At 41.3% G+C, this 22,744-nt stretch overlaps 1 protein-coding gene and 1 long non-coding RNA gene across 2 annotated transcripts in view; one reads left to right on the top strand and one right to left on the bottom strand.

The window, feature by feature from the left end:
• Window positions 1-22,744, bottom strand: part of CDH17 (cadherin 17) — a 73,030-nt gene that overhangs the window by 30,078 nt on the left and 20,208 nt on the right. The window contains exons 3-10 of the mRNA XM_064588124.1: window positions 18,519-18,617; window positions 11,613-11,747; window positions 10,547-10,685; window positions 8,440-8,598; window positions 8,138-8,337; window positions 5,647-5,778; window positions 5,194-5,344; window positions 436-651 (exon numbers count right to left, since the gene is read on the bottom strand). Coding sequence (XP_064444194.1) covers window positions 436-651; window positions 5,194-5,344; window positions 5,647-5,778; window positions 8,138-8,337; window positions 8,440-8,598; window positions 10,547-10,685; window positions 11,613-11,747; window positions 18,519-18,617 — 1,231 coding nt within the window. The remainder of the gene's footprint in view (window positions 1-435; window positions 652-5,193; window positions 5,345-5,646; window positions 5,779-8,137; window positions 8,338-8,439; window positions 8,599-10,546; window positions 10,686-11,612; window positions 11,748-18,518; window positions 18,618-22,744) is intronic.
• Window positions 1,646-7,493, top strand: LOC135364091 (uncharacterized). The gene is made up of 3 exons (XR_010410585.1): window positions 1,646-1,867; window positions 2,411-2,590; window positions 7,430-7,493. It is a non-coding gene; the product is annotated as an uncharacterized LOC135364091 (long non-coding RNA).

The raw sequence follows: 22,744 nt of genomic DNA, 5'->3' as shown, positions 1-22,744 counted from the left end.
GGACAATTTTGGACTTCCCAGGGGCCTTGGCCAACTTTTTTTTGACTCTCTGCGGTCTATGGTACTCCCACCAGCCTTCCTTCACTCAGGGTTAGGCTTGTACTGTGGTCTGATGGCTCCCCCAACCTTCTCCGGACATCCCCCCCCCCATTTTTTTCTCATGGGCCTTTCCCCTAATAAAATCCTTATACATTTAATCCCCTTTTGGCATCTGCTTCTCAGAGGACCGGAACTAATACAATAATGTTGCCTGAGCTGTAACTCTGGCCTCTACCGCATTGGACCAACTGCCTCTGTGCTCCATGTGTGTCTTACGCAGGAAGCAAGAGCTCTCGGATGGCATCCTGTAATACACCCAGGCATCAGAGCAGCCTAACAAAGCACAACTAGAAGGAAAACAGGGATTTTCCTTTTGACAGTGAACGTGATACCAACCTTTGTCAGCCACCTCCACAGTCAGGTTATACTGAGGAGTGTCTTGCTTCTTCAAGGACCGCTCAGCTAACTGGAACACTCCTGAGTAGGTTTGGACCAGGAAAAGTCCTTCCTTGGGAAACGTGGGGATTTGATCCACAATTCTGTATATTAAAACACTGTTGGCAGTGTTTTCTTCATCATCGTCGTGGGCAGTGAAAGTCCCTATATTGCTCCCTGTGGAGAAAGAATAAAAGGAATCCATCCATTACAGATTCTATTTAATCTACTGTATTCAAAATGGTTTCACTGGATAAGCACATCCCTAGAAAGTACTGTAAATCACTTTGAGTAGCAGACTACAGTTCTTACATTTATTTGGTTCTTCTAACTCTTTCCATAATGTAGTGTGTTGAGCAGTATATTATTAGTCTGATAGGGCCAGCATAACAAAGCACCACAGATTGGGCAGATTTAACAACAGAAATTTATTTTCTCACAGTTTTTGAAGGCTAAAGGTCTAAGATTAAGGGGTTGGCAGGGTTGGTTTCTTCTGAGACTTCTCTCCTTGGCATCTAGATGACTGTCTTCATGTGTCTTCACCTGGTCATTCCTCCAGACGTGTTTGAGTCCAAATTTTCTCTTCTTAGAAGGACATTAGTCATATTGGATTAAGACCCGCACTAATGACAGTATTTTACCTTAACTACCTTTTCACAGACCCTAGCTCTAAATAATAGTCCCCCTTTGAGGTACTGAGGGTTAGGATTTCACCATATGCATTTTAGGGGGGACAGAATTCAGCCAATAACAAATAGCATCCTACAAAAATTCATGTCCACCTGGAACCTCAAATATGACCTTATTTGGAAATAAAGCCTCTGCAGATGTAATTAGTTAAGGATCTTGAGATGAAATCATCCTGGACTTAGGGTAGGCCAAAATCTAGTGATTGGTGTTCTTATTAGAAGATCAGATGACACAAGACACACACAGAGGGGGTGGCCATGTGAAGGAGGAGGCAGAGACTGGAGTTACGCCATAAGCAGCGAGGAATGCCAGGAGCCACCAGAAGCTAGAAGAGGCTGGGAAGAATTCTCTCCTAGCTGGCATCTTGATTTTAGACTTCTGGCCTCCGGAACTGTGAGAGAATACATTTCTGTTGTTTGAAGCCAAGTTTGTGGTAATGTGTTACAGCCACCCTTGGACACTGATAGACAAGACAAATGGTGTAACTCGACAAGGAAAAGCCAACTGTGGCTTGCTTCTAAGCAACTTCATGCAACAACTGCAGAGACTGACCCCACCCCGCAGATAACACAGGGCAAAGAACAGGCACACATCCCCCGCCTTGCTGCGGGTTATGGCCCTATGTATTTTATTCCTGTGAGTGTTTCGGTCTGGGGAGTTCCAGCAGGCAGAGGCTATGACTCACTGCTCCCTCCAGTTCTGGGTGAGTTGTAATAGGTTCTGGATCATCTTGCTCTGTGAAATGAGAATCGTGGGTTTCCAATAGGCAGCAAGAATCCCACCATGGGGCTAAAACTTGAATACATCCCAGTTGTGGAGTTAGGTTTCACCCCTTCCCCAATCAATTTGCATTCGCTGACTTACATGGAAATTTGGAGGTGTTGTCTTTTCTTTTCTTTTCTTTCTTTTTTTTTTTTTTTGAGGGGGGAGGTAGGGAAGTTTTTATGTTATGTCTGTCATGGAGCTAGACACATGTAGACGTGTCCCGTGGGCTGGGAGGGGGCATCATGACCAACAGGGCACAGGCGAATATTTACCCAAGAGAGTAGCAGCTGCTTTTGCTGAATCCACTACAACCAAGTCACCTTTGTGGCATGCATCTGCCCTTAAGTGTCTGTGTGTTGGGATGAAAGAGTATCTTACTGAATCCTGTGATCCTCTGGGGTCGGAGAAGCCCTGCTTTGGACCTCTCCTCTCAGCAAGTTAAGTGTAACACAGAGGACACTGTTCTTCTCCCACCTCACAGGAAAATTCCAGCTGTCAGAGGCACCATAAGGACTGTTGACATCAGTGACCAGGGAAATTCCAGCAGAGGATGCCTCTTTGGTGGGAGCAGAGAACTTTTTGGACGCGCCAGAAGGAAAAGGAGGGCCAGGTCTCTGAAGAACAAAGGCCAGGAACGAGTGCAGCCCAAACTGATTCAGAGGTATTTACAGCAGCTCTTGGGGTACTCAGAAATACTTTAAGGAGGTGGGGCTTTTACGAAAAGCTAAACTTCCTGTATGAACACATAGGATTTGGTAACAAGTGGGATTTCAGAATTAATATTGGCACTGCTAAAACTTGGGGACGTGAGTCCCACAAGATTCTAGCTAATCAAAGACACCAAAGAGGAGACTATCAACACACTAAGGAATAATTTAGTATTTTATTGAGCTAGACAGTAAGGCCCCCAAAGGGCAGGGACATGGTTTTGTACCTCTTTTAGGCTAAATATAAAGAACAGACTCAATCTCTGTTGATTTATAAGAATTCCTGGTCCATTAAGTCTACTATTCGACACTTTGTGAGACATTGTCGCAAAATAAATTCTCACCTTTACAGAGGCAAATAGCTCCCTGGGCCCCTGAACAATTTATTCTACCAACAATGACTTCCTCACCAGTCTCAGAAAACTAGTACTATCCTCTTCACAAAGGTAGGCAGCTTCTAAAATGGTTCCCAGTGATCCCCCATATTGGAGGTGTAACCCCCTCCTTCTGAGTGTGGGCTGAGCCTAGTGACTCACTTCTAATCAATGGAATATGGTGAAAGTGACGGATGCCACTTCAGAGATTACATTATAAAAAATACTGCCTTTCATCTTGCTCACCATTTTTCAAGGTCTTCCTGCCCGCCCCCCCCCCCCCCACCAAACTTTCCCTCTGAATCAAAGGTATGCATCAGAGCTGCACTCTGATTCCTGACTCACAGAAACCGTGATATAATAAATGTTTGTTTGAAGCTGCAAAGTCTGGGGACTGTTTGTTATGCAGCAATAGATAATGAATACACCAAAATGTTAGGCCCTATAAAAGAGACTTGAGGGATCATCTGGAAAGTTCTTCAAAGGTCTTCTGCCTTCATTCAGTATCACAGACCAGAAATCTGGGAGGTTTTCAAAAAGGGTGATGCCACAAGTATTTCTTGGCTATTGTCACTCATTCCATTGTTACACAACATCACTGTTAGAAGATTCTTCCTTGTAATTAATTAAAATCCTTCACGCTGTCATGTACCCCTTCCTGCTGCAGAAACATTAGAATAAATGAAAAAGACAGGCCCTAAACAAAACACACTGACCACAGGCCACCTATATAGGACTCCTGACAGCAAGAAAAAAAAACAAAAACAAAACAAAACAAATAAAACATGCACATTGAGCAAACAAGCCACAGGAGCAGGGCCCATCATGCTGCCAGAACAGCACCCACTGTGTCAAAAATGTGTAGCAAGAAGAGTAGAGCGATCAAAGAAAATGATGAGAGTCTCCACAAGGCATGGGAGAGAGGATCTGCTCACAAGGACAACAGAGCCCGAAGAGTGGCAGTCATAAGAGACTGCTAACCTTGTAAGCCTCTGGAACTTGCACAAAACAACAGACAAACACATGTCAAGAAATACCAGCCTGTTCAATCAACGGGCTCATCAGCACAGGGTAATAGACAAGAGTTGTCCCAAATCCAGGGAAGTCACAAAACTCCCAGAAATCCTAATGTCCTCGTAGTAGAGGTCCCCTGTACAAAACTAAAGCCACCATTCGACACAGTAAAAGGCAACACAGCAGGTCAAGAAGACTTGCAAGGACAAAAAGAGGTAGGACTCGAACTTCATCTACCAGCTTCCTGAACTATTATTTGACGCCTAGAGAGGGAGGATCAAGGGTCAAAAGTCAACTTCCATTTTTGGTGCTTACTTACTGCAAGGTATCTGACATTGGATGTAATTATTCATCTAAATTATTTAGCAAATTTCATGAGATTTTATCTGTTACTGAGGTTGTTAGAAGGCAAATAAGAATCTATGGGAAAACCTTGCAAATGAGATAACCTTATATATGTATTCAGGATATGGGCATAAGTGGTTACAGTGCCAGGGGTAGTGGAAAGGGTGTAGAAGTAATAGTAGTAGTAGTAGTAACAGTAATAGTAGTGGGAGTAATCGTGGTAGCAGTGGTGGTAGTAGTTATAAAAGCTCCAATTTAATTGTGCAAGACTGTTGAATCTCAGATCTGTACCTCTGAAAAAAATAATGCAATATATGTTAAGAAAAAAAAGAAGAAGAAGAAGATAGCAGGAGAGGAAGAATGAAGCGGGGGAAATCGGAGGGGTAGACGAACCATGAGAGACGATGGACTCTGAAAAACAAACTGAGGGTTCTAGAGGGGAGGGGGGTGGGAGGATGGGTTAGCCTGGTGGTGGGTATTGAGGAGGGCACATTCTGCATGGAGCACTGGGTGTTATGCACAAACAATGAATCATGGAACACTTCATCTAAAACTAATGATGTAATGTATGGGGATTAACATAAGAATTAAAAAAAAAAAAAAAGCTCCAATTTAAGAACACTACCCAGATATTATTTGAGCCGAAATACTGTATCTGTGTGATTCCCAAAGTGCGTTCAAATCTCTCTCCTGTGCCAGACATGCACAGATGATCCCCAATCACACTTACCTGCCCATCTTTTACCTGGTGGAGAGGAGAAAGGGATTGCGGACGTAACATATGGAGGACAATCACATGGCTTTGAACAGCTCCCATTTCTTACCTATATTTTCATTCTCCTGGACCTCAAATACGGTCACTGCAGATGGACATGTAGGTGGGTTATCATTAATGTCTTTAACTTTCACATGAATTTCCAGTGGGAATGAAAGCACTTGTCCAACCTCATCCTTTGCCACAGCATAAAAAACATACTACAACAGGAAGATCAGTGTTAAGACAGGACTCCTCCATCATCCCATTAAAAGGCAAAGAAAACAGCTATTTAATTTACCCCTTTATTTTCAATTTACTTTGAACTGGGAAACAAGAAAAAATGAAATGGGTCAGATCTGTGGGGTGCTCTCTTGTCTTTGAAAGCAAACATGTACTGGGGTTCAGGACCAGTTTGGGGTTTTTGTTGTTGTTTTTAAGTAAAATCAATTCTGCCCTGAGTTGTCCATAGGCACAGGACTCTGTCTTTGTTGCCCTTGAAACTCTTCCCAGATTTACTCACCGAATCCTTTTCTTCTCGGTCCAAGGGCTGAGTCACATAAATACCTCCTTCCTGGTCAATTGAAAATGGGAATCTTGGCAGCTTCTCCTTGTCAACTAAGAAGTATTGTGCACCTGGCTCATTCCACTGCACCTGTAAGGGCCACAGTGAGTTGTCAGGAGAGATATATCAAGACCAAGAGAACTGGAAAGGAATAAACACTTTTCTCGTTCTCAATCTGAAATTTCTGACAATCTCGTTTGTATGTCTGTGGTTTTCTATAACTACTTCATATTCAACCAAAAATAAGTCTTTTTTCCTTCTTTTTTTTAACCAAGTTATAGCGCTCAAAAAAAGCACACAGGGGTATTTTTCTTCTCTAAAACAACTTTTGTGAACCCTCTAAAGAGGCTGTGGGTTGTTCTTTTGGAAGTCTGACCATGGAGTCTTCCTACTATCCGTGCAACATCAATTTAAGGAACAAAATGTACTTTACAGCTGGTACTATCTGAGAACAAAGCCAAGAGGTATGACAAGTTTCTATAACTCCCCAGTGAAGATGATAAGAGCAATAGGAGACACTCTAACCTCATCTCCATGCCATGATTTAAGTAAGACAGATAGTTCAAAAGTAAAACACGTTCCTCCCCTGAATATTTAGTCTTAAAGAGATAAGAATAATTGCCAACTCCTAGTATTGTTTGTAAACAACTTGGCAAAAAATAAAAAAAACTCAGTAGTAAGATCAGTCCACTTGCTAGAGACAGAGCCCAGCCTCTCTGATATTCTAATACTAATAATAACATCTACTGGGGGTTTGCCATATGCCAGATGCAATTCTAAACACTTTTAAGTATTATCTCATTAAATTCTCAAAGAGCCCAATGAGGTAGAGCGGTGGAGACAATTGTTATACCCATTTTATGAATGAGGAAACTAGGGCACAATGTTTAAGTGACTTGCCCAAGCTCCTATGGCTATCTGAAATTTCCAGACTGAACTATTCTCTTAGACCAGCTCGGGAAGGGTATCAAGGAGCCTCCCTCATCCCTGGTTAGTTATTTAAGCACCACCCTCTTGTCCAAGCCAAAGACGGTGTTCTTGGTTCTCAGGGAGCACTCCTGTGTCCTAAAAATTCAGTCTGACTTGTTTTCTCTTGAGCTGTCCCCCTCGATTCTTCTTCTTGGGTTTCAAGACACCCAAAGCACTTTCCCCCAGGCCTGGGTATCATGTGTAGCACTCTAGAATTTCTCTACTTCAACAACCTTGAGAGCAAATAAGTATGTTTGTTCTTTTTGGCATTTGTAAGTCCTTATGGAGATAACCTAAATAATAAATAAGACTTTAGTAAAGACCTAAGTCTGAAATTCTCATGGCTGTGAGTCCTGACACATTTTCTTAGCTGGTAAAGCAAACTACCTCTTGCTTTCATTCCTTTTTTCACCCTGAAGGTGAGGTTCATTAATTCAACATTTCAACAATTAAATATCCTTTTAAGATAGACAATAGATATGATGGGATGGGCCATTCCAGTGCCCCTTAACAACACCTGTGCAGAAAAACCTTAGGGGAACTACAAACTGAGACTCATAACATTAATACCTTTTATCCCCTTTCACAGATACTACCTCTGAGTTAATCTCCACAACAACCAGAGAGGTGTTGTTATCCCCATTTTATTGATGAGAAGTTGGGGCTCAGAAGAGTTAAACAGCTTATTCATGATCGATCATTAAAATAATGGAGCAGGCACAAGGTTTTGGTTATCTGCTTCTAAATCCAGTGCTCTTTCATTAATCCACAGCTTTCATGTCAAGGAGCTCCTGATATTCCAGAAAAGAAAAGATCTGGGTGGAGACAAGAGCAGATTTCCAGGATCTAAGGTAGGAGGGGACCCAGGGTAAGAGCTCCAGCCATGGGGAGGGGAAGAGGGGGACATGTGAATGAAGAGGAGAGGCACATATAGGAGATGGAGTTGCAGGAGGGTGGTCTCCAAGGGTACAGGTTGCCTACTTGACTCCTACTCTTAGCCAGTCCAATGTCTGTCCCTCAGGCTATGATGGGATGAGTCTACTGGATAAAGACTTTCTCACAAGAATAAGAAGAAGCCTTTCAAAAATATTTACAGTTCCTATTCAAATCATGTATATACACATGATTTGTGCACCATATACAACCCACTCCAGTGCAGCCAAATCCCATACTACTGACAGTAAACAGACATTAGTGGTATCTACTTGGAAGCTGAGGGTGAGCGAAGTTCTCTTTTAAAGCTTGTGTGTGTGTGTGTGTGTGTATCTGAATCCAAGCTGGTAAAGTCCAGCGTTTACCCATGATAATAAACTAATAAACTCCAGAGACTTGGGGCCAGAGACTTTATCTACTTAGTTTGTTTTATAATTATGCTATGAACAAATGTACCAAATAAATATATCAGTGAAGATCATGAGAGTGGGCCTCCACAAAGCGAGGCCATTTATCTACTAGTCTCAAGACACTCCTTGGGCACTACCTGAGTGATTTTGATGGGGTGAGGATCAGTTGAGTTTTCTACGATCTCCACAGGTTTTGGTGCTTTCCAAATATTCTCCTTCACCATAATATCCACAGATGTGCTGTCACTGAAAGAATTCTCATTCTGGCCTCCCATGTCCTTTACTGAGACCACCAGATTGTAGTTAGGATTCTTACTGGGATCCAGTGCCCGAGATCCTATGGGAAGTAGGAGAGAAAAAGAAACATCTCCAAAGGTAACACAGATCTAGGTCCCTTTTTCTGACTCAGACAGTCTCACGAGCGCATCACTTGACTTACCTTCTAGGGTAAGTGAAATCGCCCCCGTTTTGTTGTTGATCTGAAAGTACATGATGTTGTTGATCTTGGGAAGCTGAATGACAATTTCATAAATAAGCTGACCATTGGGAGTGGTGGGATCATCCAGGTCTGTAGCATTGACATACATGAAGGGTTTTCCTGTTTAACAAAGTATCCCCAGAGGGGAAAAAAAAGATGTTAATTGAAATCCAAACCAACCATAGCCACTTCTTTCTTCTAAGATAAAATTCTTAGGGGAATGGGGGAATTTATACTAATGGGGAAATGAATCTTTATTCTACTTCCTTCCACTAACATGGGGTTTCTCAAAGTATGGTCCAAGGATTTGTAGGGGTCTTTGAGATTATTTTTAGGTTTGATGGAGTAAAAAACTCATGCATGTGTAAAAGATCCACTGAAGCACAAGATAATTCAATGGATTTTAGCACAAAGGAGTATCAAAAAAAAGACATTGATATAGTTTTAGATTTCACATTGCCATCAGCCTTTAAGAAACCACCACTTGTTGAGTTCTGGTATAGTATCAAAGAATATCCACAGTTATCGGAAAATGCTATTACAATACTCCTCCCTTTTCCAACTGCGTATCTGTGTGAGGCCAGTTTTGCTTCATATGCTTCAACCAAAACAGCATATGGCAACAGAATGGATGCAGAAAAAGACAAGAATCCAATTGTTTTCAGTGAATTACTCCAGTCACTAAGAGATGTGCAAAGATTAAAACAAAGCCACTCTTAATAATTCCTTTTGTCTTTGAAAATAGTTATTTTTCACTAAAATATGTTGATTATTACTTACCATGAATTAAATTTTTAAAATTCTAATAAAGTAAATATTGGTAGATATAATCAGTGAAGTACTGGAGCCAGCTCATGAGAGCCAATGGTTGAATTTCCAGAAACTTTGTGAGCCAATTATTAACACCATTGGTAGCTTAAAATAAGCCATCGTGGCAGTATTTATACCACAGAAATTGGAAAATCCTACACATCAGGGCTTTTCCCCTCAGAGAGACTGCTATTAAACATTTACCCACACATCACTGGATAGAACCCATATATTTAAAAAAAAAGTTCTTTGGAGTTACTAATAATTTTTAAAAAAACACAGGAGACCAAAAAGTTTGGGAACCACTGATCTAGAAGAGCCTATTAGTAAAGAGAGAAAGAGTAAGACTTGGAAGATTCTTATTTAGCAGAATTCATAAGTGAGTCTTTCGTTGTAAGCTCAGGGATAGAGATGTTCCATGTAATAAAGTGGAAGGAATATTCTCCCCGAGTTATTGGAAGTGGGCATTGGAGAGAGAGATAAAGAAGATTAAGTAACATAGAGGGAAATTTGACAGTGAGTTGGCAGAAATGGCCAAGAGTTTTTCTGAGAACTCAGAAGTCTAATATTCACATTTATTTTCTTCATATTCATATTATGACATAATGCTCCCTCATATCCCCAGATCTTCAATAGAGCCACACACCTATGCCTTGATGAGGGGCTTTTATGGAAATGAAGGGTAGAAGCAAAGTGAAGGGATGAGCTGTAAGTAGGAGTTGCAAGTAAGAGAAGAAAAGGAACTGGGAGCCAACAGTGACCATGAGCATGAAGATTTCTGAGAGAATTTAGGAGAATGAGTTCACCTCTGCAGAGTATTCTTGAGTGTCCTAGAGCTCTACGGTGTTCTAAAGCTCGTTCTAGAATCATAGTTCTCAACCAGGGTGATTTCGCCCCCCACGTGACATTTGGCAATGTCTGAAGGCATCTTTGTTGTCACAGCTTGGGAGGAGGGGTTGCTACTGGCGTCTGGTGAGTAGATAGATGTCAGGGATCCTGCTAAACACCCCACAATGCACGGAAGAGCCCCTGACAAAAAGAGAATGATCGGTCCCAAGATGTCAATAGTGCCAAAGCTGAGACGCCATGTCTTAGAGCCATGAGGATAATAAAATAACTCCTAGAGGACTGCTGTGAAATTAAAGTATGAAAGGAAGTGCTGAATGAGTGATGCTGCAGCTGTTAGCCACCCAAATCTGCCCCTTCTGCCTGATATTCTTCACCTTTCCATAAATATCTCCGGACTCCTGCCTTTTACCTGGACGAGAATTCTGTCTTACTGAGCCTTCATACTCTTTCTGGAGAAATGTGGGTCGATTGTCATTGATGTCCTTCACTTCTATGGTGATGGGAACTGGGCCCTCCACTATAGCTCCTTGAGCATCCAGGGCTGAGACCTGATGAAGAAAGGAAAAGGAAACCACCTTGATGAGTCTGATCTTCATATCACACACCCAAAAGTCAGTTGAAGGAAATTAGAGCTCAAAGACCCAATAACCTGGTGACTGTAGGGGAGAAAGACACCCATAAAAGCCCCATACTGTGAGCTACTAAAATAGGGACCCAATCAGTTAAACTCTGCTAATCATGTCTGTGTTCTCTCAGCAGTAAGGTATGCTGGACACTGGACATGCTTCTTTTCTAAATATAAGTCAGTGAAATAAGAACATTTTGACCCTTAAGGCTATGGAGGTGCCGTGTGCTCTGACAGAGCATTTTAGTAGTCAACTTGCAAAGCCAATAGAAGTTACTAGATGGGAAGTTTTGCTTGCCCTCTTTTCTACAATTAGCTCTCTACCATTCCTATGTATTCAGATGCCAACCATAAAAAACTAAGGAGGACAAAGAGGGAGAAGGGTCTCTTTAGTCAGAGCCTCTGAACATTGGTTACTTCTGCTTCTTGCAAGGCCCACAGGAGTTCCATCGCCACACTGATGCGGCCTTCTCTGTGGGTCCAAAGCCCACACAATAGCCACAGGCAGATACCACTGAAATATCAGAGAAGCACTGGCTTGTTTTGATCCAGGTGTTTGAGCATGGCCAGACTTGAACAAGTAATGCCATCTGAGGGCTTTGGCAATTCAAATTGAGTTACTCTGGTTAAAAGGCCTGAGGAAGAGGGTATCTTTGCCATACCCAAAGGGGTATCTCTTTGTAGTTGGTAAAAAATGGACAAATGAGATTTGCAAAGCATGCCATTAATGTCAAGAGAGCTGTAACAGGATTCTACGGAAGAGATGAATGTGCGAGTGATACTTCTAGGACAAAGCTAAAGGATGCTCAGAGAGGTTGGAGTTAGGTTCCTTTGACTCTTCTCAAGTCACCTGGAGTTTGTGAACAGCTCTTGTTTCTCTATCCAAGGCTCTGTTATGATATAGAAGTCCATCTGGTTGTATCTGAAATATGCCATCTGTCTCTCCAGTTAGTTTGAAAGTCACAGCAGGAGGACTGGCCTTAAACTGGGAAAAGGCAAAAATCAGATTAGGTTGTAAGGAAACACAATGTTGTAGAAAGTCGCCAATTTCAGGTAACATTTTCATTTGTATAATCACTAAATAAGATCTGAGCTTTTAAAGTTATACATTCTAGGGGGCCTGGGTGGTTCATTCGTTAAGCGTCTGCCTTCGGCTCAGGTCATGATCCCCAGGGTACTGGGATCGAGCCCCGCATCGGGCTCCCTGCTCCATGGGAAGCCTGCTGCTCCCTCTCTCACTCCCCCTGCTTGTGTTCCCTCTCTCACTGTGTCTCTCTCTGTCAAATAAATAAATAAAATCTTTTAAAAATAAATAAATAAATAAAATTAAGTGATACATTCTAGGGGCGCCTGGGTGGCTCAGTCAGTTAAGCGTCTGCCTTCTGCTCGGGTCATGATCTCAGGGTCCTGAGATTGAGCCCCACATCAGGCTCCCTGCTCAGCGGGGAGTCTGCTTCTCCCTCTCCCTCTGCCCCGCTGCCCCCCATCCTCTTTCTCTCTCTGTGTGTGTCTCTCAAATAAGTAAATAAAATCTTAAAAAAAAAAAAAAAAGTGATACACTCTGAAAGTTTGCTTGAACATTAACTATTTAACCTTTAAAATACATTTCCTTCAAGAAACAATGTATGATATAATTTAATACATTGACAAAAGCCAATTGATGCTTTAAATTGTAGCTGGAGTTAGATGAGATTTTTTTCTGAGAATATCTGAGAGCTTTAACATTGCTAGCTTCTAAGAAACATTAAAAGAAATAACTTTATTGCTAGGATAAAAAAAGATGTCATCTGGTACTTCTAACCATTGTGACAAAGGTCAAGAGACATTTTAATATTAAGGAAAACAATTTCGAAGTGGCTTTAACTTGATAAAATTCTATATGACAATCTCTTAATTATGTTTTCAGAAGTGAAGAAAATATCAATAATTATTCATGGAAGAATTATAGCACTTTTAAGACCACAAGAATAGAAAATTCACATAAAATAAAGCAGACATGAAAGTTTGTTCAACCTCATTAATAATTTTAATACACATTTATAATTTTTATTAACATTAAAAATCAATAACAGCCAATGTTGTACAGGACATAAAGAAACACATATATTATTGATGGAAGTGTAAATTAGCACAAATTTCCCTTTGGAAATCACCTGAGGCATAGAATGTAGTCTTTGATAGCAAACATCACTTAACAGAATTTATCCTAAGGAAATATTTCTCCAACAATAAACTACATGCTTGTAGTATAAGTAGCCTTATTTACAATGCTGGAAAGTTGAAAACTCCTAACGAACAAAAACTAAAGATGATAATATTATTACAGCACATAAAGTTGATAAAACAGTAATCATTAAAATGTTCATTCTACAAATTATGAAGCAGCATAAGAAAAAATGATATTATGGAAAGTAACAAAAGGAGACTATAAGAGTAAATCTAAACTATGATTGTAACAGTACCAAAAGCATTCATGTCAGTGGGCAAGATATGGGAAAAAACTAGTTAATGTGCTAAGTGGGTAGAACTGTGAGTGAATACTTTTTTGTGTTTGCTTGTTGATATTATGTTGTTTATATAATAAAGAAAAGTGTTACTATTTTGTGTTTTAAGGATATCAATGGGAAAGATGGAATAAGGATCTGAAAAAAAACTTTTCCTCCATAAAAGCAATGAAAAACTGGAAAAAAAATTATAAATAAATATCAACTTTTTCAGAACCTTGGAAATTAACCAAATGCTTGCAAGATCCAAGAAGTGTTTAATTAAGAAAATTACTATCAATAAGAACCAAGTTTTGTTATTACTTTGACTTGCCCTAATTCCATTGTCTTTTCTCAAGATATGCATTAACCTTGAAATCCAACAGCCTCACAGCCTCAGTACTATGGAGGGGGCAGAAAGGGTTTGGAGTTTCCCAAAATCCCCATTCCCAGACAACTGCTATTATCTGACCTATCTGGAGTTCCCTGGAAACACCTACTCAAAAGGCTTGGCTTTATCTGACCTCAGAGTTCACTCACTGCAAATGGTTTTTCTCTTGGAGAATTTGTCAAAAATAATCATCAGCAATTGTTTAACATTGCAGCTACCTGAGGCAGTGATAACAGTTGATACAAACAAGAAGCTGACCAAAATACTTAAAAAGTTCCTCTGGGAAGTAAGATGACCCTAGGGGGCATTGAAAATCTCCAATATAGGGGTGCCTCGGTGGCTCAGTTGGTTAAGCATCCAGCTCTTGATTTCAGCTCAGGTCATGATCTCAGTCCCGAGATTGAACCCTGCATCAGGCTCTGCACTCAGCGAGGAGTCTGTTTCACTCTCCCTCTCCCTCTGCCTATCCCCCTGCTTGCGCTCGCTCTCTCTATATAAAATAAATTAATAAATCTTTAACAATAATTAAAAATAAGAAAAAAACAAGATTGAAATAACTGAAATCAGGAATGTAAAAGGGAACATTGCTACCAACCTTACAGAGATAAAAAGGGTTAATGAGAATATGATAAGTAATTATTTCCCCCATGAATTAGACAACCTCAGTGAAATGGATGAATTCTTACACAGGCAGAAACTGTCAAAACTAACTAAAAAACAAATAGGAAATCTGAATAAAACTATAACAAGTAAAGAGATTGAATTAGTAATTAAAAACTTACACAAAGGAAAGCTCAGTACCAGTTGGCTTTACTGGTAAATTCTACTTAACACATAAAGAAAAAATAACACCAAATCTTCACAGATGCTACCAAAAAGTAGAGTAGGGAATACTTCCCAATTCATTCTAGGAGGATAGTATCATCCTGATATGCAAATCAGAAGAGACAACCCAATAAAACTGCAGACCACTATTTCTTACGAATATAGATGCAAAAATCTTCAACAAAATACTAGCAAACTGAATCTAGCCACATATAAAAACAATTATATGCCATGACCACGTAGAATTTATACCAGAATATGAGGCTGGTTCAATATACGAAAATCAATTAATTTAATACCCTATGTTGATAGAATAAAGGACAAAACCAAATGAATATCTCAATAGAGGCAGGAAGTCATTTGACAAAATCCAACATTCTTTCTTGATTAAAAAAGAATACTCAACAAACTAGGAATAAAAGGTAATTTCCTCTGTATCTTTGGGTTAAATACCTAGTAGTGCAAAAATACAGATGTAGTGAAAAGAAGGGGCACATGCACCCCAATGTTCATAGCAGCAATGTCCATAATAGCCAAACTGTGGAAGGAACTGAGAGGCCCTTCAACAGATGAATGGATAAAGATGCAATACATATATATAATGAAATATTACTCAGCCATCAGAAAGGATGAATACCTACCATCTGCATCGGCATGCATGGAACTGGAGGGGATTATGCTAAGTGAAATAAGTCAATCAGAGAAAGATAATTATCATATGATTTCACTCATATGTGGAACATAAAGAATAGTGCAGAGGACCACAGGGGAAGGGAGGGAAAACTGAATGGGAAGAAATCAAAGAGGGAGACAAACCATAAGAGTCTCTGGATTCTGGGAAACAAACTGAGGGTTACAGAAGGGAGGCGGGTGGGGGAATGGGGTAACTGGGTGATGGGTATTAAGGAGGGCACGTGTGGGATGAGCACTAGGTGTTATATGCGACTAATGAATCATTGAACACTACAACAAAAACTTATGATGTACTACTATATGCTGGCTAACTGAACATAATAAAAAAAAAAAGAAGGTAATTTCCTCAACCTGATAAAGGGCATCTAAGAAAAACCCACAGCTAACCTTATAATTAATGGTGAAAGAATAAAAGCTTTCCCCAAAAGGATTAGAAACAAGAAAAGATTTCCCAATCTTGCCACTGTATTCAAGGTCCTAGGCAAGAAAAAGAAATAAAAAGCATCCAGATTAGAAAGAAAGAAGTAAAACTATCCCATTCACAGATGACATGATTTTATATATGGAAAATCCTAAGGAATCTAAAAAATTTATTACTGCTAATAAACAAGTCCAATAAGGTTGCAGAATAAAATATCAATATAAAAAATCAATTGTATTTCTACATGCAAGCAAAGAACAATCTAAAAATGATATTAAGAAAACAATTTCATTTATAACACGATTGAAAAGAATAACATACTTCAGGATAAATTTAACCGAAGAAATATAATATTTGTAAAGTGAAAACTATAAAACATTGTTGAAAAAAATTAAAGAAGATCTAAATAAATGGAAAAACATCCCATCAAAATTAAAAGCCTTTGTGCTTCAAATGGCACTATCAAGAAAATGAGACGAAAATCCATAGAATGTGAGAAAATATTTGCAAATCATATATCTGATAAGGAGCTTGTATGCAGAATATATAAAGAGCTCTAACAACCCAATTAAAAAATAGGCAAAAGATTTCTCCAAAGAAGATATACAAATAGCCAATAAGCACATGAGAAGATACTCAACATCATTAGTCATTAGGGAAATGCAAACCCAAACCACAAAGAAAAAAATAATACCATTTCACCCCCATGAGGATAGCTGTAATAAAAAACACAGATAATAACAAGCATTGGCAAGGATGTAGAGAAATTGGAACCCATAAACAATGCTGGTAAGAATGTAAAATAGTTTAGTTGCTTTGAAGAACAGTTTTACGGTTCTTCAACAAGTTAAGCACTGAATTAACTATGATCCAGCAATTCCACTCCTAGGTATATATCCAAAAGAGTTGAAAACATATGTCCACAAAAAGTTGTACATGATTGTCCATAATAGCATTATTCATCATAGCCATAAATGTCCATCAGTTGATAAATGGCTATTGAAAATGTGGTATATATCCATACAATGGAATATTATTCAGCTACAAAAAGGGAATAAAGTATTAATACCTGCTACAATACAGATGAACTTTGAAAACATGCTAAGTAAAAGAAACCACACACAAAAGCCCACATGTATGACTCTATTTACATTAAATGTCCAGATAGGCAAATCTACAGATACTGAAAGTAGATTTGTGTTTACCAGGGGCTGGGAAGAGAGAATGGGGACTGTTAATAGATAGAGGGTTTCTTTGAGGCTCGTGAAAATGTTCTGGAACTCGATAGTGGTGATAGTTGCACATCTTTGTGATATATTAAAAATCCATGATTTGTACATTTTAAGAGTAGACTTTATGGTGTGTAAGCTAAATCTCATTAGAAAGGGAAAAACTGACCTAGCTCAGATTTGTATCATACTATCTTATGATCTGGAAACCCCTAGGGTACTGAGCTAGTTGTAAATCCTCAATGAAAGAAGTCTGTGACTGTTTAATTCTTTTTTTTTTTTTCTTTGTTCTGTTTTTTAAGATCTCTTACCAACCCAAGGACCAGTCTCATGGGGCAATGAGCTCGCTTTGTGTCTCCCAAACTCCAGGCAAGAATACATCAAGCGGTGCTAAAGGAAGGGATCTGTACAACTCCTCCCACCACGGTAATGAAGAGTTCAAAGTGCATCTTACTACTAAGTTTGCTGCATCCTCTCCACATACAAAGATGGAGAAGGCATGGTCTGCTTGACTAGGAGTCACGAGACCTGTTTTCTAATCTCAGCTCTGCTATTAACTTATTTAAGCCTCAGTTTCCTTATCTGTAAAACAAGTGGTTGGTACCGAAAGTCTCCTAGGTCTACAGAGATTCTGAGATCTTAGGAAGGAAATCCCCTTCATCTCCCACTCCTCTACTCCAACACACTCACCCATAAATAAGAAATGTTCAGCCATGACAACTGGCCAAAAAGAGATAGGCTTTGTAGGGTGGTTAATGGAAAAAGAACAGAAAAAGAAGTAAAGCAACTCAAGGAATGGGACCCTCAGAGACTGAAATCATCCTATCCAGCCAGTTTCTAGGTCTGTGAGGTGTGCAACTTTGGGATTGCCTCTATGTGGTCCTGATTCTGCTCACTGGAATGTGGACCTGTGCTCACAGAAAACCTATTCGATATTGCCCATCCTTGGTACATGCTTTTCCCTCTGGCAGCACAGGGCAGGTGTTCAGCAACCCTCCATTGCTCCCACAGTACCTGGGTGGGGGTCATGCGCACACCCCAAAAGCTCATCAAACCATCCTCAACCACTCCAAGGCCAAGTGGGCTCCCCCCAGAAGATTTCTGGTAAATGCAGGAGTATGTTTTTCTCCCTCCCCATTATATTTCCAGGATTTTTTCAGTGTCCTTTATAGCTGGAGTCTCTTATTCCCATCTACAGGCCACCCCTCAGTCTGATGCTTTTCTCAGTTATCTAACTACAGAAGATGACCACCTCCCAGCATGGCCAACCCATAGGCAAGGGCCCAGGGATGGGTTCAGAGGAGGTACTAAGGAAAAGCACACCATTCCAGTGCTACTCCAAAGAACCTGCATCTTCCAATGCTTCAAGCAGCATACTGATTGGATGGACAGTCAGGTGGCCATTCCACTCCAGAGGCTTGTTCCCTTCCCACCCTGGGGGAGAAGCAGAACCTATAGGTACCAAGCTCCCCACCCCAGGGAAGGGAGCACTCCCTCCAGACACAGTTGAAGAAGTCTGAATGAGAATGTCATGCACAACCCCTCACAAGACCGAGGCACCCATCTCTCTGTTTAACTTAGCTTCTGAACTCATTCTTGATAATGAGATCTGCCATGCCTCCATTTTATTTCCTTCTATACAGTAGATTAAGGAGTAAAGTCCACTGCAAGAGCCTGTAAAATCAAGATAACAGTGATCAAGAGGAGCCATTACCTGGAATATGACTTGACTCGCTTCTTGGCCTTCAAAAATAGAAAATGTCTTGGGTTCCAGGGGTCCACTAAACTTCCCCTCTTGGCTATATCCAATTGTCTGTTAAAAAAGGAAAGACAAAGAGAAAAATTGGCATACCCATCATTATGAATATATACGTCCCTCTTGCTGATTTTATTAAGGCTTCCAGGACTGATATATGAAACACAAGATTCTAAACTAGCTCAAAACAATGCAAAATGTAGTCAAAACAGGTAGAAAGAGATTTTTGATATTCTTGAGCTTCTACTATGTCAAGATGGCTTGCCACGAGCCTTACACTGTCTTTCTCATTTGACCATTCCAGCAACCACCGTATGGGGAGAATATTAACACTCCCATGTTACAAAGTGAGGCTCACAGAGGTGAAGCCACTTGCGCAGAGTAAATTCCACAAGTGGCTGACAGGGCACACACAGGGGGTTCTGACTGAACCAGTTTCTATCTTCCCACAGTGCCACTCTGCCTTCTAAATACCACACAGTTTTATACCAGCTTCTTAAAACACCTCTCCTCTACTCCGGTTAGTTTAGAAGAACATTTCTGGCAGATTGCCAGCACCCCACAGTTTAGTCACTTCAAGGACAACTGAATTTATAAGGGAGAGAAATATGTAGATGTGTTGAGTCCAGTGCTTACTCTGCACACCATTACATGGTACATTTTAGTCAAATCTGAATCTGAATTTGAACTGCGACTTCAAGAAACACTTCCTGTTTTAACATTTGATTAGCAATCTATACTCATGTAGGAAAAAAAAAAAAGAACAAAATGTTTACTTTAAGCAGTAGCCCTACGATATTTCTAAAGTCCAAAGCCCCTGAACTTGAGAGGCAAGCAGCCTCTGCAGACCCCCAAATCCAGGCTGGGATAGCAGTACGTGGTGGCTGCGACAGGGAAAAGAGGAATCAGTATGCGGTGAGCTCAGTCCTGAGCAGTTAATCCTGACAACAACTTGGGGACAAATTCTGACAGTTAGCTCTGTTTTACAGGCAATGAGACTAAGATGCTGAGAGGTGAAGCAATTTGCCCAAGTTGGGACGGGAAGCAGGATTCGAACCTATGGCTGCGATGGGTGCTCTCAGCCACTGTGCCCCACTACCCATCAGAGGGAGCAAAAATGGCCAGGACAATCTGGCAGGAAAACAGGAGCATCAAGGATGTGCAGGAGGGTGTGACTCCCACTGTCCCCAGCCCAGAAGGATGAGGAGCCTACTGCAGCCCCTGCCATCCCTCCATCTTCCACCATGACTGTGCCTCTAAAGGAAGCTGAGCACAACATGCGGCACACGCAGGGACAGCCAGCCATCAGCCCACCCACAAAGGGCACCCTCTAGAACGAGGGACTTAGCACCCATACCCAAAGCTGGTGTCCCCTCCTTCTTGTGTGATTCTTCAGGTCTCCAACTTGTGTAGAAACCAGGGGTGGGATAGGTTAGGATCAGAAGTATAATATGAGAAGTATATGGTTTGGGAGCTAGAGAGGTAAAACCAAGAAAGTAAGAAGAACTAGGGGGAAGAGAATTTGGTGTTTTCCACTTCTTTAGGGAGAGCAAGTACACTCTTGGGATGGACATACTGAGAATAATAATTGGGATAAGAGTAGGGGGGAGAAGCTTCCACTATGCCCCTTGGTTCACTGAATCTCGATTAACTTGATACCAGTTATCTGGCAAATGAAAACACAGAGGGCTTTGGAATCTGGTCCCCTCACCCTCAGAGTTGTAGCAGGCTCATGGACTAGCTGCCCCCAGCCATCGCCCACCTCTCTCCCTTGGGAAGCCATCAGGGCAGCCAAGTGACCCAGTTTGGGCTCATGAAACAAAAGGTGAAATCTGCTGGGGGAGTCCTGGTCAAGCTTTTACTCTCCCAGTGAAAAAAGACAGATGTGGCTGGATTTGCCACCCCCTTCTCTGTTGTTCTTGCTCAGACAATAGACCTCATGTCTATGGCTGTGGTGGTTGTCATGAAACCATGAGGGGACAAACCAACTCAAATAATGGGGGAGCAAAGAGAAAGAAGCTCAAGTCTCTGGTCACATCACAGAAATGCAAAACCCGCCTTGGGATGCCCACTTCAGGCTTCTTGTTCTCTGAGGAAAAGAAACTCTCCTTACTAAGTTGCTCCAAAGTTGAACTTCCTATTCCCTATATTGAAAGCACTCTTAACTGACACAATAATTCGATAGACTTCTAGCTCATCAGTTCCTTTTAAGGACTATCTTCCTCTGGGCGCTCTTGCTCCCTTATACTCCTTTTCCACATCTTCTCTGGAGGACGGGACACAAGACCTGGAGGTAGACGTCCAGGCACTGCCATGGTCGGTACAAGACAAGGGTGGGGCTTTCTGTGAGGCCGCTACTTAACAGCAAACTGCCTTCATCAACTTTGTGCTCACGTCAGCAGGGGCCAGTCTTCCAGCAGTTCACACCAGTGATGGCATCCAGAAGAAACCCCCATTAGTCAGTCTATCTCAGTGGCAAGGTTCAAAGTCGGGTTCTCATAACAGGACGGCAAATCTCCCTTTGTGTCATTAACGTGGTTATTGAGGCTATAAAGATTTCAAAGTGCATGTGCATGTCATGAGTCATCAAGCCATACCGCCAGAACTGGGAAAGACAGTGTGGGGGAACTGGTGAAACGAAAAGAGGGTCCATGCAGGAGTTGGAGGGATAATGCCCATCATCATGCACAAAGAGGTAAAAGGAAGGGAAGGGAAGGGAACTGTCATTTTTTAATGTTCCCTGTGCAACAGCTGTGGGACTAGACCCCCCACACACACACACATATCATTTCTTCTGATCCTCAACAAGATCAGGGAAGTGTCTCCAGAGAAGTCCCACAGCGGAGACAGAGAATGTGGGATGAAGCCAGCTCTGTTGGACCACCAAGCCCCAATTCCGAGCCACACTGCTACCCTGCCTTCCAGGCCAGCAAAGGACACATGCAGCTGCCAGATGTGCCTGCCTCGTAGCCGTCCTCATCATACTTTCCAGCAAGACTTCTCTGCAGGGATAGATAGTATTTATGCCAAACTCTTATTCCTTCTAGAAGAAGTATAATCCCAGGCAAAACTCTAGAGTAGGTGGCTTCTCCTTGATTTCTCTGCCTCCCTATTCAGCACACTTTCCCAAACCCAGATCACTCACTCGCTTTCTCTTCAGGGCCCTTGCAATATATTCATGCAATATTCCTCACCCTCTCTGGGAACCAGTGCTCAGAAAAGAACAGGAGAACCACTGGCAGTCTGGGATAAATGACTGGCAATCACTTCACATCGCTATCTCTGCTGAATAAAGCCTTATGCTGAAGGAAAGCTTCAACTAAACTTCCAGTCTTCACAGGAGAGGGTCTGGAAGCAGGGGTGGGTGGGGGCGGGAGAGAGAAGTGGCTCCATCCTAATGCCCCTGCAATCCCACCGCACAGGTAGCAACCCGCCCCCGCAACCAGACACAGCTGTGCACGTGGCTATCTCCTGGACAAGGCTCTTGCTGCCAGCAGGAGTTTGGGCATTATTTCTTACTCTAGGTAGAAGTCCCACTGGGCTGAGATTAGAGAGAAGGAAAAATGATTTCCCACCTTTTATCCAGAAAAAAAATTATGCATGTCCCATTCTCAGACAAGATAAGCCCACTAATATCAAATTATCATGACAGAATCTTCTCTTAAATCTTGTTGTCTCCTAATATAAGTCCACAATTATATATTTAATTTCTACTCTACTCCTAGCATGGTGCTATGTGCTGAGGCTACAGACATGACTAAAAGATAGTCCTCCTCATGGAAGTCAAAGTCCATATGAGCGTAGACACTGAATATTTAAAATGCTATAGTAAGGGGTGCCTGCGTGACTCAGTCAGTTAAGTGTCTGACTCTTGATTTCAGCTCAGGTCTTAATCTCAGGGTCGTGAGTTCAAGTCCCACATTGGGCTCCAGGCTGGGCCCAATATATGCAGTAGTAATAGCAGCCAATAATAAGAATAGGCAATATTTATGCAGTGCTTAGACTGTGCCTGTCACTGATCCCAGGGCTCTATAAATGCATTATCTCATTTAATTGTCACAACTACCAAAAAGGCAAGTACTCTTATGAGATCCATTCCACAGGGCAAAAAACTGAGGTTCAGGGCTTAAGTAACTCACCCAAGCTCCTATCACTAGGAAGGGGCAGTGCCAGTTTTGTACCCA

The sequence above is a fragment of the Mirounga angustirostris genome, unplaced genomic scaffold (assembly GCF_029215605.1).
Source record: "Mirounga angustirostris isolate CCGP_5_RB_7025 unplaced genomic scaffold, mMirAng1.0.hap1 SCAF_4, whole genome shotgun sequence".
Lineage (NCBI taxonomy): Eukaryota > Metazoa > Chordata > Mammalia > Carnivora > Phocidae > Mirounga > Mirounga angustirostris.
This window is presented reverse-complemented; position numbering and strand designations above follow the sequence as displayed.